Source organism: Hemitrygon akajei, chromosome 11 (assembly GCF_048418815.1).
Source record: "Hemitrygon akajei chromosome 11, sHemAka1.3, whole genome shotgun sequence".
Lineage (NCBI taxonomy): Eukaryota > Metazoa > Chordata > Chondrichthyes > Myliobatiformes > Dasyatidae > Hemitrygon > Hemitrygon akajei.
In genome coordinates this window covers 94,321,076-94,337,008 of record NC_133134.1, presented here as the reverse complement: position 1 = coordinate 94,337,008, position 15,933 = coordinate 94,321,076, and the positions used below count along the sequence as shown (strand labels likewise).

General features: G+C 41.9%; 1 protein-coding gene across 4 annotated transcripts in view; it reads right to left on the bottom strand.

Moving 5' to 3' along the window:
• LOC140735839 (gametocyte-specific factor 1-like) overlaps window positions 1–15,933 on the bottom strand; it is a 462,565-nt gene that overhangs the window by 407,384 nt on the left and 39,248 nt on the right. The window contains exon 8 of one of the 4 annotated variants that reach the window (XM_073061354.1): window positions 170–321. The exons of the other annotated variants lie outside the window; for them this stretch is intronic. Coding sequence (XP_072917455.1) covers window positions 283–321 — 39 coding nt within the window. The 3' untranslated portion in view covers window positions 170–282. Of the gene's footprint in view, window positions 1–169; window positions 322–15,933 lie in introns of those variants that run through there. 4 annotated transcript variants of the gene reach the window in all.

The window sequence follows — 15,933 nt, the reverse complement described above, 5'->3', positions numbered from 1 at the left end:
CTTTTTGAACCAAATAGCACAATCCTAATCACTACAGTTCAGCTACACTATGACCACCATAAAAACAAAGCATTTTACAAAGGCTTTTGAATTAGTACCTGATGTTTCATAACCTGATTGTTATGAAGCATTTCTTGTACTGAATGAGCAAGCTTGCACCAAGCAGGTCTCTGAAACTCAAGTTCACTTTCTTTTATTCAGTTAATGTTTCACACAGGTAAAAGAAAAATAAAATCAGCTTTGAATCTGCAGTTTTCTGGTCTTGAAATAGATGCTTGTCCTTCAAGTCCTTTCATCTGAGTCAAACACACAGGAAACAGGCTACAAAATAAGTAGAATATATATAAGAACTTGAAGATAGATAACTGTGCTGAACCACTGATCTTCAGAACTATATAAAGTGCACAAATACAGCATTCACATGAAAAACAGTGCCAACTACTTATGCTCTGATTATCTGAATGAACTCAGTGAACAGCAATCTCAGACTACTACCTTCTACCAAGCAAAGATTTTTGATTAATTTGCCCAGAAACTAGATTGCATAGCACTTTTTTTTCCCTCCCAGGCTGGTGAACTTTTGCTGCACTGCCTCTATGGTTCTTAGACCTTTGACCCTCAAACCTTTGCTACATTTCCTCTATACTACTAAGATGCGACGAATAAAACTACATGTTATTCCAGGTGTAGCCTGATATAATTTAAGACTTATTTACTCCTGTAAACAAGCTCTCCAATTATAAAGGGCAACTTATCATTTGCCTTCCTGTTCAGTCACAGCTGGTTAACATGACAAAAGTCTGTTTATATTTCCACTCTTTCCTTTCTGTCTTACAACCAATTCTCAAAGAACACAGGAAAGGGTATTCAGCCCAAGATACTGTGCCAAAGTAATTAAATTAACAACCAAATTTTTAACTAAACTAATTCCTTTTGCCTACACAATGCTTATATCATTCCATTTCTTACACATTCATGTGCCAATCTAAAAAGCTGTTGAACATTCTGTCACTACCTGAGGTAGTCCCAGGCACCCACCACCATGTAAAAAAATATCCTGTGCATCACTTTTCAATAAACTCCTCTCATTTTAAATGCATGCATCTTGCGATTAAGCATTTCAACCATGGGGAAAAAATATTTGTTGTCTACTCTATCGATGCCTTTCATAGTGTTGTAAAGCTCTACCAGATCACCCCTTCAGCCTCTGCTGCTCCAGAGAAAACATCCATCTGCCATTTCTGACCATATTTACAACTGATCAATATATTAACCTAATTCCTGTGTTTCTGAAACTCCAAAGTCTACTTGGTCCTAAATCTACTGTACTTGTCATATCTCAAAGTCAAACATGATCTTTCTTCTAAATCTATGCTGTTTCTACTCAATCCTATTATGTTATTCAAGCTGTTGTCTTAATCCATTTTTCATTATAGATTCCAGCTGTTCAGCTAACAATGTTTTCCTCTTTCTCTCCCTCTTCTTCCTTCAATGGTGAAGTCACAATTGTTGCCCTCCAGCCCATAGAATCTGTCAAAAACTGGAAGACTGGAACCAGAGCATGCACTTGGGGTACCTTATTAAAAATTCTGGCATGTGAATAATTGTCTCCTTCAGTTCCTAGATCTCTGATTTCCTTGCCTGTTCCACAGACTTTGAGATCCAATCTCCTGATCTCCTGCTATTTCCAACAATTGGATAGATACTTTATTTATCCCAAAGGAAAGTAATGTCACAGTAGCTTTACAAGTGCACAGATATACAAATATTAGAGAAGAAAGAATAAAAAATAAGTTTCCTCAAAAGTCTAAAAGGAGAGAATCATCACTTCCCCAGCTACAGGTTGACTCAATATAGAGCCTAATGGCCAAGGGTAAGAATGACCTCACATTGCACTCTTGGAGCAGTGCAGTTGTCTTAGTCTATTACTAAAGTGCTCCTCTGTTCAGTCAAGTTTGCACAGGATGAAAAACATTGTCCAAAGTTGCCAGGATTTTCGGTATGGCCCTTTGTTCTACCACAGCCCCAGTTTGACTCCTATATGTTTGACTCCTATAACAATGTTGGCGCATGGCCAAGTGGTTAAGGATTTGAGCTAGCAATCTAAAGGTCATTAGTTTGAGCCTCAGCTGAGGAAGCATGTGTGTCCTTGAGCAAGGCACTTAACCACACACTACTCCTGCACGTTTATAGCCCAGTGGCGGCGGTTGGTGCAGTATGGACAAGACAAGACAAAGCCACCCTTTCTAATCAGTTTATTGTACATGTTGGTAGTACCCATGTTGATGCTATTGTACTAGCAACAGTTTGATAGAACATGTGAAGGTGAAGCCTCCATACTGCAAAGGACCTCAGTCTCCTCAGTCAGTAGAGGCAACTCTGGCCCTTCTTGTACACTGCCTGTATTAGTACCCTACTCATCTGTCATCCAAATGCACCCCTAGGTAATTGTAGGCCTTCACCATTAATAACAGACTTGGTCCTCCTCAGGTCAAACACCATCTCCTTTGTCTTACTAATGTTGAGTTGCAGATGATTCAACTTGCACCATTTGACAAAGTTCTCCACCAGGAACCTGTATTCATCCTCCCATCTTCCCTTTATACACCCAATTATTACTGTCAGAGAATTTCTGCAGATGACATGACTTAGAGTTGTATATGATCATATTCCTGGTATTACCGTTATTCTAAGTTTCTATCACCCACAGCTGAATCAATTTCCCTTTGGGATTATGTTCCCCAAGACTATGTGTAGTATATTTCTAGCCATGGATACACTACTACCTTAAATCTTAGTGTTGACTACCTGTCGTTGTACATCAGAACTGCCTGTCCACCATCACACCTTGCAATAGTTTTATTCAATCAACCTTTGATTAGATTCTAACTTGTTAGAAATAGATTTGTTGTTTAGATTCAAAGATTAAAAGTACATTTATCATCAAAGTATGCAGTATACAACCGACACTCATCTTTCCCACAGTCACAAAACAAAGAATAGCTCCAGAACCAACCTATTGAAAGAAAAACATCAAACACCCCTCCCCCACCATGCAAACGGCAACAAAAAAAGAGCAATAACAGAATATAAAACACAAAATCAAAAGGCTAATTTCAGACCTGTTCTGCAGTGTTCATCATCTGCAGGCCACCCCAATTCAAAAATAGCCCCAAAAGTAGCAACAAAAATAAAGAGCAACCAAAACTAGACCACATCATAAACCTGAAATTCAAGAACCTCCACTGATCTCTATCACCTTCAAACGCAAAGTAAAATTCCATAATAGCATCACAGTTCTCCAAAGATTCCTTTACAATATAAATTAACCCTTCAAGGTCCAAACCAGCCTGTCCTCAGTTGAACCTCCTTTCTGATCAAGAAACTCAGATCCCATGAATTTATCTTCTGCCTTATTGCAGCAACTTTGATCCACTCACTATGTAGCCTAAAGGTGAAGGTGGTGGTTGGCACACTGGCCTCCATTAGCCAGGGTATTAAATATACAAGTTGGTAGGTTATATTACAGCTGTAGAAGACACTGGTGAGGCTGTACTTGGAAGAGTGTGTTCAGGTTGAATGCCCTGCTATAATGCCATAAAGTTGGAAAGAGTGCACAGGAGGTTTACGAAGCTAATGCTGGGACTTGAGGGACTGAGTCAATGGCAGATGCAATCTCAAAGACTCTCCACACGGCTTTAGACCACCTGGACAACAAAAACACCTACGTCAGGATGCTGTTCATTGACTATAGCTCAGCATTTAATACCATCATTCCCAGTATCTTGATTAAATTGTAGAACCTGGGCCTCTGTACCTCCTCTGCAATTGGATCCTCAACTTCTTAACTGGAAGACCACAGTCTGTGTGGATTGGTGATAACATATCCTCCTCGCTGACGATCAACACTGGCGCACCTCAGGGGTGTGCCCTTAGCCTACTGCTCTACTCTATACACAAGATTTTATTTTTAATATATATACAATTTCTTTTTTTGCACAATTTTAATCTATTCAATATACATATAATCAATATACATTTATTTATTTATTTTCTTCTACATTATGCATTGCATTGAACTGCTGCTGAGTTAACAGATTTCATGACACTTGCCGGTGATAATAAACCTGATTCTGATTCTTCTAAACTCCAGTGAGTACAGGCCCAAAACTGCCAAATGCTCCTCATATGTTAACCCCTTTATTCCCAGAATCATTTCTGTGAACCTTCTCTGGACCCTCTCCAATGACAACACATTCTTACTGAGATATGGGGCCCAAAACTGTTGACAATACTCCAGGTGCAGCTTGACTAGTGTCTTATAAAGCTTCAGCATTATCCCCTTGCTTTTATACTCTATTCCCATTGAAATAAGTGCCAATATTGCATTTGCCTTTTTTACCATAGACTCAACCTTTAAATTAACCTTCTGGGAGTCTTCCATAAGGACTCCTAAGTCCCTCTGCACCTCTAATGTTTGAACCTTCTCCCCATTTAGGTAACAGTCCACATTATTTTTCCTTTTACCAAAATGCATTATTATACATTTCCCAACAACGTCTTCCACCTACCATTTTTTTGTTCATTCTTCCAATTTGTCTAAATCCCGCTGCAATCACATTGCTTCCTCAGCACTATCTACCCCTCCACCTATCTTCATATCATCCGCAAACTTTGCCAGAAAGCCATCAATTCCACAACTTAAATCATTAACAAACAATGTGAAAAGCAGTGGTCCCAATGCTGACCCCTGACGAACATCACAAGTCACTGACAGCCAACCAGAAAAGGCCCCTTTTATTCCCACTTGCTGCCCCCTGCCTGTCAGCCATTCCTCTATCCATGTCAGTATCTTTCCTGTAATGCCATAGGATATTATCTTGTTAAGTAGCCTCGTGTGGGGCACCTTATCAAATGCCTTCTGAAAATCCAAGTAAATGACATCCACTGCCTCTCCTTTGTCCACCCTGCTCGTTACTACCTCGAAGAACTCTAATAGATTTGTTGGGCAAGAAACCATGCTGACTTTGACTTACTTTAGTATTAGCCTTCAAGTACCTCAAGACCTTGTCCTTAATAATGGACTCCAACACTTTCCCCAAACACTTAGGCTAACTGGCCTATAATTTCCTCTCTTTTGTCTTCCTCCCTTAAAGAGTGGAGTGATATTTTCAATTTTCCAGTCCTCTGGGACCATGCCAGAATCCAGTGATTCTTGAAAGATTATGAGCAATGCATCCGGTGTCTCTTCAGCAACCTCTCTCAGGACTCTAGAATGTAATCCATCTGGCCCAGGTGACTTGTCCACCCTAAGACCTTTGAGTTTGGCTTGCACTTTTTCCTCTGTAATAGCAATGGCACTCACTCCTGCTTCCTGACACTCACAGACCTCTGGCATATTACTAGTGTCATCCAGTGAAGACTGATGCAAAGTACTGTTACGTACCCGTGACACGTGACAGTGGTGTACTTGTCACGTGACAGGTGTTGAAGCTATACTGGACTTGAGGTAATGGTCTTGTGATAGTGGAGTGACGTCATTTTCCCGCCAGTAGAGGTCATGTGACAGGAGTTTTTTGTTTTTTTTACACAGGGTATAAAAGGAGGACCCCTCCCTGTGAGGAGGGGCAGTTCGTGGCTGGATTTGCCATGTTGACTTCATGCCACTGCGTGATTTAATGTTATGACACAGTTTAGTTGAAAGATGAAGTATCTAATGCCTAAAGTTTAAAAGGTCATTGCCAGCAGTTTCTTTATAATACTGCTAGTTGAAAATCAGTGGAGAGTGAAGATCGGAGTTCGGGAGTTAAAAGAACGAGGAAAGTCAATTTTCGACGGTGAAACAGGTTCGACCTTGTTTGATCCTCATTCGGAAGGAATTCGTTGACTGCCCCCGTGTTAATCCCTGTGAATAGCAGAAAGGATTGGGAACAGTTTTGTAAAGGAAAGGTCAGTGCCTTTAAGCCGTTTCATTCTTCATCTTCCTAAATTCTTCGTGGGAAAAGTTTGATTTAGAATCGCAACAACACGACGTGAAAGAGAATTTAAATCGTCTTAAAAAGTCTCTCCCTTAAATGGACTGTAGGCATTTTAAACTTTTGCAATATTACTTTGAAGAACTGTTTTTGCAACATCGCTTTAAGAACTGTTTAAGCTTCATTGCTTTAAGAATTGTTTAAGCTGCCGCACAGCAGCTGATTTCCGGTTACGTGAGTGGTTTGTTTACTTTTGGGGGTTTGTTTTTCAATGTTTAATAAACGTTTTGTTTGTTATAAAAACCCCTGCCTCACTCATATATTTATTGTTGCTGAATCCGTAACAGTATTTATTAAGTTTTTCTGGCATTTCTTTGCCCCCACCCCATTACTACCTCCCCTGCATCATTTTCTAGTGGTCCAATATCAACTCTCACCTCCCTTTTATTCTTTATATACCGTAGATTCCGGATTTTAAGCCGCTACTTTTTTCCCACATTTTGAACAGCTTTGAACTTTGCGGCCTTTAAAACGGAGCGGCTAATACATGATTTTTTTTCATGCCGCCTCGTAAACATTTTGCCTCGTAACAGTAGACCAATAAAATTGATGAGTAGTTCACAGAGGTCCAATGAAATTGTACAATAAATCAAGCGCACTTTCACAATTAAATTATTGTAAATCAGTCATTTGTACTCACCCTCATCAACATGGAAAACACTCGAAGAAAAGCATTGTGCTGCCTTTATGGCAGTTATTTAGTTTATAATATTTTCACTTAGTAATTCATTTTCTAGTTAAAGTTAGAAGAGTTTTAACTATATTTGTTTTCTGTACTACATCGCGGGATGCTATGACGTCACACCCGGTTTCGCCGCGTCTTGTGGGAAAAATGCCGTTTGCGATAAAACGGGACGGAGGGAGGGAGCGCATTACGCGAGCGGCTTTGGATCTGAGCGAACGCTGCTTTTAAGTTAAAGGCGATCAATAACTTTTCCTGGTAGGCTGCAGTATATATATTTTTTACCAGTCGTTAGGAGATATTGGAATGTTGTTCAGTAAAGAAGTATACGCAACGTATATTTAAAAGTAGCCGCGTTACGGGCACGGTTCGAAAAAAAGCATTTGCAATATATATTTGTTTTTGTTACCATATGGATTTAATTAAAAGTTAAAAAATCCTCACGCGTAATATCTTTCTGTGTAAATATCTCATATTACAACGTGGCACACCTGCGGCCGAAAATCCGGTGCGGCCTGTACAATTAAAAAATTGATTTTATTTCTAAAATTAGAGCCAGCGGCTTTTAATCAGGTGCGCTCTGTAGTCCGGAATCTACGGTAATTGAAAAAAAACTTATAGTCTCTCGCTTTATATTATTGGCTAGTTTGCCTTCACATTTCATCTTTTCCCTTCTTATAGCTTTTGTAGTTGCTTTTTGTTGGATTTCAAATTTTTCCCAATCAGCCAACTTCCCACTCACTTTTGCTACCTTATATGCCTTTTCCTTTGCTTTTATGCAGTCCTTAACTTCCCTTGTCAGTCATGGTTGTGTTATGAATGTACCACAGCTCTGAGGGGCCGAAGGGTGCGGGGTAGCCCCTTCCTTTGTGAGAATCGCAAGATCACTATTAAGTCAGTTCAGGGGACACAAGAAATGAGAGAAAGACATGCAGAATCCACAAAAGGGTTAGAATGTGTCCTGGCCTCCGAAAGGCGGACCCGTTGATACCGGCTATTGTCTCTTGGAGACGGACTTGTGTATTGCATCCTGTACGATGCAATCAAAGCCCCAGGCAATGAACCAAGGAGGAGGTTGGTGGAGGGATTGCATCATCCCCAACCTGATTGACTCCTGAGACCCTGTGAGTCAGGATAAAAAGAGGGTCCGTGGGAACAGCCCCTCAGACGCAACAGAAGAAACGCTAGCGATCCCGTAATAGCAAAAGCCGGTGGAAGGCCACGTGCGTCCGCTTCCATTTGCCCGGAATCGGTGACCTTTGCCACGGAAAAACGGTTTTTAGTTAACAACGGGGAACTCAACTCTCAACGACTCTCGAAGGATTGACATCATAAACAGAATGGGCAAGTTTTAACCCGTCTCTCTCTCTCTAACAATTGCCACACAGGGTCCCCAACGGCTGCAGCCTGTATGAACTGAACGAACTATATATTTCCATCGGACAATTCATTATCCCCTAGACAACGATACAGCTTATTTCTTATTGATTATTATTATACCCGCGCTTTTAGATTTAGTATTGACGACGTATATTATCTGTGTGTTTGCATTGATATTATTTTTGTGTATTTCTATCAATAAATACTGTTAAAAATAGTACCATCAGACTTCAACGGACCTCTCTATCTTTGCTGGTAAGAGACCCAGCTACGGGGTACGTAACAGTTGCCATTTGAGAACGTCATCTTCTGTGGGACATATCTATCCTGCGCCTTGTAAACTCTTCCCAGAAACCAGAGCCACCTCTATTCTGCCTCATTCCTGCCAGAATCCCCCTGCAATCCACCTGGATAAGCTCCTCTCTCATGCCCCTGTAATTCCCTTTATTCCGTTATGATACTGATACATATCACGTATCCTTCTCTCCCCCAGATTTCAGTAAAATTCAATCATATCATGATCACTGTCTCCTAAGGGTTCCTTTACATTAAGCTCCCTAACAAGCTCTGGGTTATTACACAACACCCAATCTAAGATAGTCTTTCCCGAGTAGGCTCAAGCACAAGTTGTTCCAAAAAGCCATCTCATAGGCATTCAACAAATACCCTCACTTGCAATCCAACACCAACCTGCAATGGTCAGAAGTCGCAAAACATTTCTTTATCTTTAACACAGGAGAAACTGTGGATGCTGGAAATCCAAGCAACACACACAGGTGCTGAGGGAACTCACCAGGCCTGACAGCATCTATGGAAAAGAGTAAACAGTCGACATTTCAGTTCAAGATGGTCTCTTTTCCACGGATGCTGCCTGGCCTGTTGAGTTCCTTCGGCATTTTATGTGTGTTGCTTCTTTACCTTTGATGCATGACACCTACTGGAGCGTCTTTGGCTACAAGTCTGGCTACCAACAATGTGAAAGGGGCTTCTGGTTTCCATTCAGACACTTGACTCACCTTTGGTCTCCACTAGACACTCAGCTCTCACCTGTGTTTCCAAGTAGCTGATTGCATGCAACAGCATCCACAACCCAGTTTACCGCTTCCACATGCAGGCTAAAACAGGCAAGGGTAGGCAGCAGCCTCATACCCAGGTGAGATAGGGGCATGCCTGTCCTAGCATGTGAAGTCAGCTTTGGTGGACTGGGTGGATCACATGTACAATGAAATTCCATGGCCAGGAAGTTGTTTCATTCTATAATACTCCATGGAGAGTGAAGAGCATGACATGGCACAAAAGAAGTTATGATCATCGACTGCAACCAAGGGTTCCCCAGCTCTGATGGCTACTCATTTCAGTGGACCTGGACAGTGATAACTGTCCCAGTGCAACGGCTTTGCCAAACCGACAGGTTTCCTGTACATACATACACACACACACACACGCACGTTTGTCATTCAGCTCTAATTGCACTGAGTGGCCTAAGGTAGAAGGAGATGAGTTATACAGCTCTCGTTACATGCACATGCAGTTCAACTCAGTGATTATGCAGAATAATAACTCATCTCCTTCCACTGTAGGCCACGAACTTATCATGCTTGACTAATCTATTGGAGTTTTTCGAGGATGTAACCAGGAAGTTAGACAAGGGAGATCCAGTGGATGTAGTGTACCTCAATTTTCAGAAGGCATTTGATAAGGTCCCACATAGGAGATTGGTGGGTAAAATCAGAGCTCATGGCATGGGGGGGGGGGGGGGGGGGATATTGACATGGATAGAAAACTGGTTGGCAGATAGAAAGCAAAGGGTAGCAGTGAATGGGTGTTTCTCGGAATGGCAGGTGGTGACTAGTGGGGTGCCACAGGGCTCGGTATTGGGACCACAGCTGTTTACGATTTACATCAACGATTTAGATGAAGGCATTGAGAATAACATCAGCAAGTTTGCTCATGATACTAAACTGGGTGGCAGTGTGACATGTGATGAGGATGTTAGGAGAATTCAGGGTGACTTGGATAGGCTGGGTGAGTGGGCAGATACTTGGCAGATGACGTTTAATGTGAATAAGTGTGAGGTTATCCACTTTGGGAGTAAGAACAGGAAGGCGGATTATTATCTGAACGGTGTAGAGTTAGGTAAGGGAGTAATACAAAGAGATCTAGGAGTCCTTGTTCATCAGTCACAGAAGGTGAATGAGCAAGTGCAGCAGGCAGTGAAGAAGGCTAATGGAATGTTAGCCTTTATTACAAAGGGAATTGAGTACAAGAGCAAGGAAGTCCTTTTGCATTTGTACAGGGCCCTGGTAAGACCACACCTGGAGTACTGTGTACAGTTTTGGTCTCCAGGGTTAAGGAAGGACATGCTGGCTGTAGAGGAAGTGCAACGTAGATTCACGAGGTTAAATCCTGAGATGTCCGGACTGTCTTACGCAGAGAGGTTAGAGAGACTGGGCTTGTACACGCTGGAATTAAGGAGATTGAGAGGGGATCTGATTGCAACATATAAGATTATTAAGGGATTGGACAAGATAGAGGCAGGAAATATGTTCCAGATGCTGGGAGAATCCAGTACCAGAGGGCATGGTTTAAGAATAAGGGGTAGGTCATTTGGGACAGAGTTAAGGAAAAACTTGTTGTCCCAGAGAGTTGTGGGGGTCTGGAATGCACTGCCTCGGAAGGCAGTGGAGGCCAATTCTCTGGATGCTTTCAAGGCGCTAGATAGGTATCTTATGGATAGGGGAATCAAGGGATATGGGGACAAGGCAGGAACCGGGTATTGATAGTAGATGATCAGCCATGATCTCAAAATGGTGGTGCAGGCTCGAAGGGCCGAATGGTCTACTTCTGCACCTATTGTCTATTGTGTGGCTAGGCATAGCTCAAATAGTCTATAAATTTGCTGACGATCCAGCCATTGTTGGTAGAATCTCAGGTGGTGACGAGAAGGCGTGCAAGCGTGAGATATGCCAACTAGTGGAGTGGTGCCGCTGCAACAACCTGGCACTCAACATCAGTAAGACAAAAGAGCTGATTGTGGGCTTCAAGAAAGGTAAGACAAAGGAACACATAGCAATCCTCAGAGGGATCAGAATTGGAGAGAGTGAGCAGTTTCAAGTTCCTGGGTGTCAAGATCTCCGAGGATCTAACCTAGTCCCAATATATCCAATGCAGTTATAAAGAAGACAACACAGTGGCTATATTTCTTTAGGAGTTTGAAGAGATTTGGCATGTTAACAAATACACTTAAAAGCTTCTATAGATGTACCTTGCAGAGTATTCTGACAGATTACATCACTCTGGTATGGGGGGGGGTGGCCACTGCACAGGGCCGAAAGAAGCTGCAGAGAGTTGTAAATCTAGTCAGCTCCATCTTGAGTACTTGCCTACAAAGTACCCAGGACATCTTCAGGGAGCAGCGTCTCAGAAAGACAGTGTCCATTATTAAGAACCTCCAGCACCCAGGGCATGCCCTTTTCTCACTATAACCATCAAGTAGGAGGTACAGAAGCCTGAAGACACACACTCAGCAATTCAGGAACAGCTTCTTCCCCTCTAAATGGACATTGAACCTGTGGACATTACCTCACTTTTTTAAAATATACAGTATTTCTGTTTTTGCATGTTTTTTAATCTATTCAATATGTATACTGTAATTGACTTATTTATTATTATTATTTTTATTTTATTTTATTTGTAATTTTATTATGTATTACATGGAATGGTTGCTGCTAAATTAACAAATTTACGTCACATGCCAGTGATAATAAACCTGATTCTGACTGAGCTGTGAAGAGGGGTTGACCAGTTTGCAACTTTTTTCATTGGTGTGCTGAATGAGAGAAGATCTCAAAGAGGTGTATCAGATCATGAGAGGCATCGATGGATGAATACATGTTTTAATCCAAGTTGGGAAATAGTTTAAGGTCTTTTAAGAGACTCCTGGATAGGTACATGGAGCTTAGAAAAATAGAGAGCTATGGGTAACCCTAAGTAATTTCTAATGTAAGGACATGTTCGGCACAGCTTTGTGGGCTGAAGGGCCTGCATTGTGCTGTAGGTTTTCTATGCTTCTATGAAAGGGAGAGAGATTTAATGGATTTAATGGGGGGGGGGCAATACTCTTTACAGAGAGTGGTCGATAAATGGAATGAACTGCCAGTGCAAGTGATTGATGTAGGTACATTAGCAACATTTAAAAGGTATTTGGATGAGTACATGTATAATAAATGCTTTGAGGTTAAGGGCCAAATGCAGGCAAATGAGTCTAGTCTATATGGGAATCTGGTGAGTATGGACCAGATGGGCTGAAGGACCCATTTCTATGTTGTGTGACTATGAATAAAGTTGACCATGAATACAGTGGGTTTCAGTTAATTCGGATATATCAGGACTAGTACATTTTGGTCCAATTAAGCAGCTGCCCCATTTGCCAAAGTTTCATGGAGATACTTTAAAACATATAAAAAGACAAATTACCATTTAACTGAGTAACAAATTATGTATCTAAATGAAATGCAAAAACAGAACACTAACAATGCTATAAAATCTGCATTCCTAATAGCTATCGACCAAATAATATGCTGCCATGTTTTTTATAACCCTGTATCCTTCAAGTAATCATTTACATTGCAACATTCAAGGTGAGGGTCAATACCTTCAAATTCTTTGTAGTTCCTACCTTGAAGTAGTGAAATCATTTCACCTGCACTGTCTGAACAGTTTCTGGCATCTCCAAGTCTGAATGCTTGAAACCACAGTGAGCAAAACACTTCTGAACTGTCTTACTGTTTATTTCTTGCCAACTATCAGTAAACTAAAATCACTTTTTTTTTTAAACAAATCCATGCAAATAATGCTATTTAAAAACTGTTCACTCTAAGCACATTGCAGTGTGTAATGGCCAGACAAGTGCATGTGACTGACACTAGTTAGAAGCTTCCGCAACAGTGTTCTGTCCCACTTAAGTGGTATAATATCCCAAATGACAGGAATTTTGATTATTTTCTTGATTAGTGATTGTTCTTTCAGATTTGTCCCAAACTAGATGGCCCAATAAACTGGAATCCACAGGAGACAGACAGGTGGGTCACAGTCAAGGGCGGGAAGGGGAAGAGTCAGGTACTCTACAGAGTACCCCTGTAGTTGTACCCCTTGACTCTTGTTTGAGTACTGCTGGGGGGGGGGGGAGGGAACAGCCTACCTGGGGGAAGCAACAGTGGCTGTGCCTTTGGCACAGAGTCTGGCCCTGTAGCTCAGAAGGGTAGAGAAGGGAACAGGAGGGCAGTAGTGAAAGGGGACTCTATAGTTAGGGGGTCAGACAGGTGATTCTGTGGACACAGGAAAGAAACTCAGATGGTAGTTTGCCTCCCAGGTGCCAGGATCCGGGATGTTTCAGATCGCGTCCAAGATATCCTGCGGTGGGAAGGAGAATAGCCAGAGGTCGTGGTACATACTGGTATCAACGACAGAGGTAGGAAAAGAGAAGAGGTCCTGAAAAAAAAGACTACAGGGAGTTGGGCAGGAAGTTGAGAAGCAGGTCTGCAAAGGTAACAATCTCGGGATTACTGCCTGTGCCACACGACGGTGAGAATAGGAACAGAACGAGGTGGCTGAGGGATTGGAGCAGGGGGCAGGGATTCAGATTTCTGGATCATTGGGACCTCTTTTGGGGCAGGTACAAAAAGGATGGGTTGCACTTGAATCCCAGGGGGACCAATATCCTGGCGGGGAGGTTTGCTAAGGCTACTGGGGAGAGTTTAAGCTAGAATTATTGGGGGGTGGGAACTGAACTGAAGAGACTGGGGAAGAGGAGGTTGGCTCACAAATAGAGAAAGCTTGTAGACAGTGAGAGAGGGAGGATAGGCAGATGATAGAAAAGGGACGCGCTCAGAACAAAGGTGTGAGATGTGTCTATTTTTACGCAATGAGTGTTGTGAACAAAGCAGATGAGCTTAGAGCGTGGATCAGTACTTGGAGATATGATGTGGTGGCCATTACAGAGACTTGGATTGCTCAGGGACACGAATGGTTACTTCAAGTGCCAGGTTTTAGATGTTTCAGAAAGGACAGGGAGGGAGGCAAAAAGAGGTAGGGACATGGCACTGTTGATCAGAGATAGTGTCACAGCTGCAGAAAAGGTGGACGCCATGGAGGGATTGTGTACTGAGTCTCTGTGGGTGGAGGTTAGGAACAGGAAGGGGTCAATAACTTTATTGTTTTTTTTTATAGGCCGCCCAACAGTAACAGGGATATCACAGAGCAGATAGGGAAACAGATCCTGGAAAAGTGTAATAATAACAGAGTTGTCATGATGGGAGATTTAAATTTCCCAAATATCGATTTGCTCTAGGGAGATGCCAAGGGTTTAGATGGGGTGGAGTTTGTTAGGTGTGTTCAGGAAGGTTTCTTGACTCAATATGTAGATAAGCCTACAAGAGGAGAGGCTGTACTTGATTTGGTATTGGGAAATGAACCTGGTCAGGTGTCAAATCTCTCAGTGGGGGAGCATTTTGGAGATAGTGATCAAGATAGTGCTGCATCCACAAAGCAAACAGCATTGTGAAGGACCCCACGCACCCCTCATACAAACTCTTTTCCCTCCTGCCGTCTGGGAAAAGGTACTGAAGCATTCGGGCTCTCATGACCAGACTATGTAACAGTTTCTTCCCCCAAGCTGTCAGACTCCTCAGTAACCAGAGACTGACATCTTACTGCCCTATTGTCTTGTTTTTTATTTATTGTAATGCCTGCACTGTTTTGTGCACTTTATGCAGTCCTGGGTAGGTCTGTAGTCTAGTGTAGTTTTTTTCTGTGGTGTTTTTTTTAAACATAGTTCAGTCTAGTTTTTGTACTGTGTCAGGTAACTCCATGTCCTGATAAAACATCTCATTTTTACTATGTACTGTACCAGCAGTTATGGTCAAAATGACAATAAAAGTGACTCGACTTGACTAATTCTGTCTCCTTTACAATAGCATTGAAGAGATATAGGAACAGACAAGTTAGAAAAGTGTTTAATTGGAATAAGGGGAATTATAAGGCCATCAGGCATGAAACAGGAGGCTTAAACTGGAAACAGATGTTCTCAGGGAAAAGTACAAAAGAACTGTAGCAAATATTCAGGGGATATTTGTGTGGAGATCTGTATAGGTATGTTCTAATGAGACAGGGAAGCTATGATAGGGTACAGGAACCGTGGTGTACAAAGGCTGTAATAAATCTAGTCAAGAAGAAAAGAAAAGCTTATAAAAGGTTCGGAGAGCTAGGTAATGTTAGAGATCTAGAAGATTATAAGGCTAATAGGAAGGAGCTTAAGAAGGAAATTAGGAGAGACAGAAGGGGCCATGAGAATGCCTTGGCGGGCAAGATTAAGGAAAACCCCAAGGCATGGCTTTGTGAAGGGAAGGTCATGCCTCACGAGCCTAATTGAGTTTTTTGAAGAGGTTACAAAAGAAATTGATGAGGGTAGCGTGGTAGATCGGGTATACATGGATCTTAGCAAGGCATTTGACAAGGTCCCCCATGAAAGACTCATCCAGAAAGTCATGAGGCATGGTATCAGTGGAACCTTGGCTGTTTGGATAAAAAAAATTGGCTTACAGGAAGAAAGCAGAGGGTAGTAGTGGAAGGTAAGTATTCTGCCTGGAGGTTGGTGACTATTAGTATGCCGCAAGGATCTGTCCTGGGACTCCTGCTCTTTGTGATTTTTATAAATGACCTGGATGAAGAGGCGGAAGGATGGGTGAGTAAGTTTGCAGATGACAAGGAAGATAGTTAAGAAGGCCTATGGGATGCTAGGCTTCATTAATAGGGGGACTGAGTTCAAGAGTAGAGAGG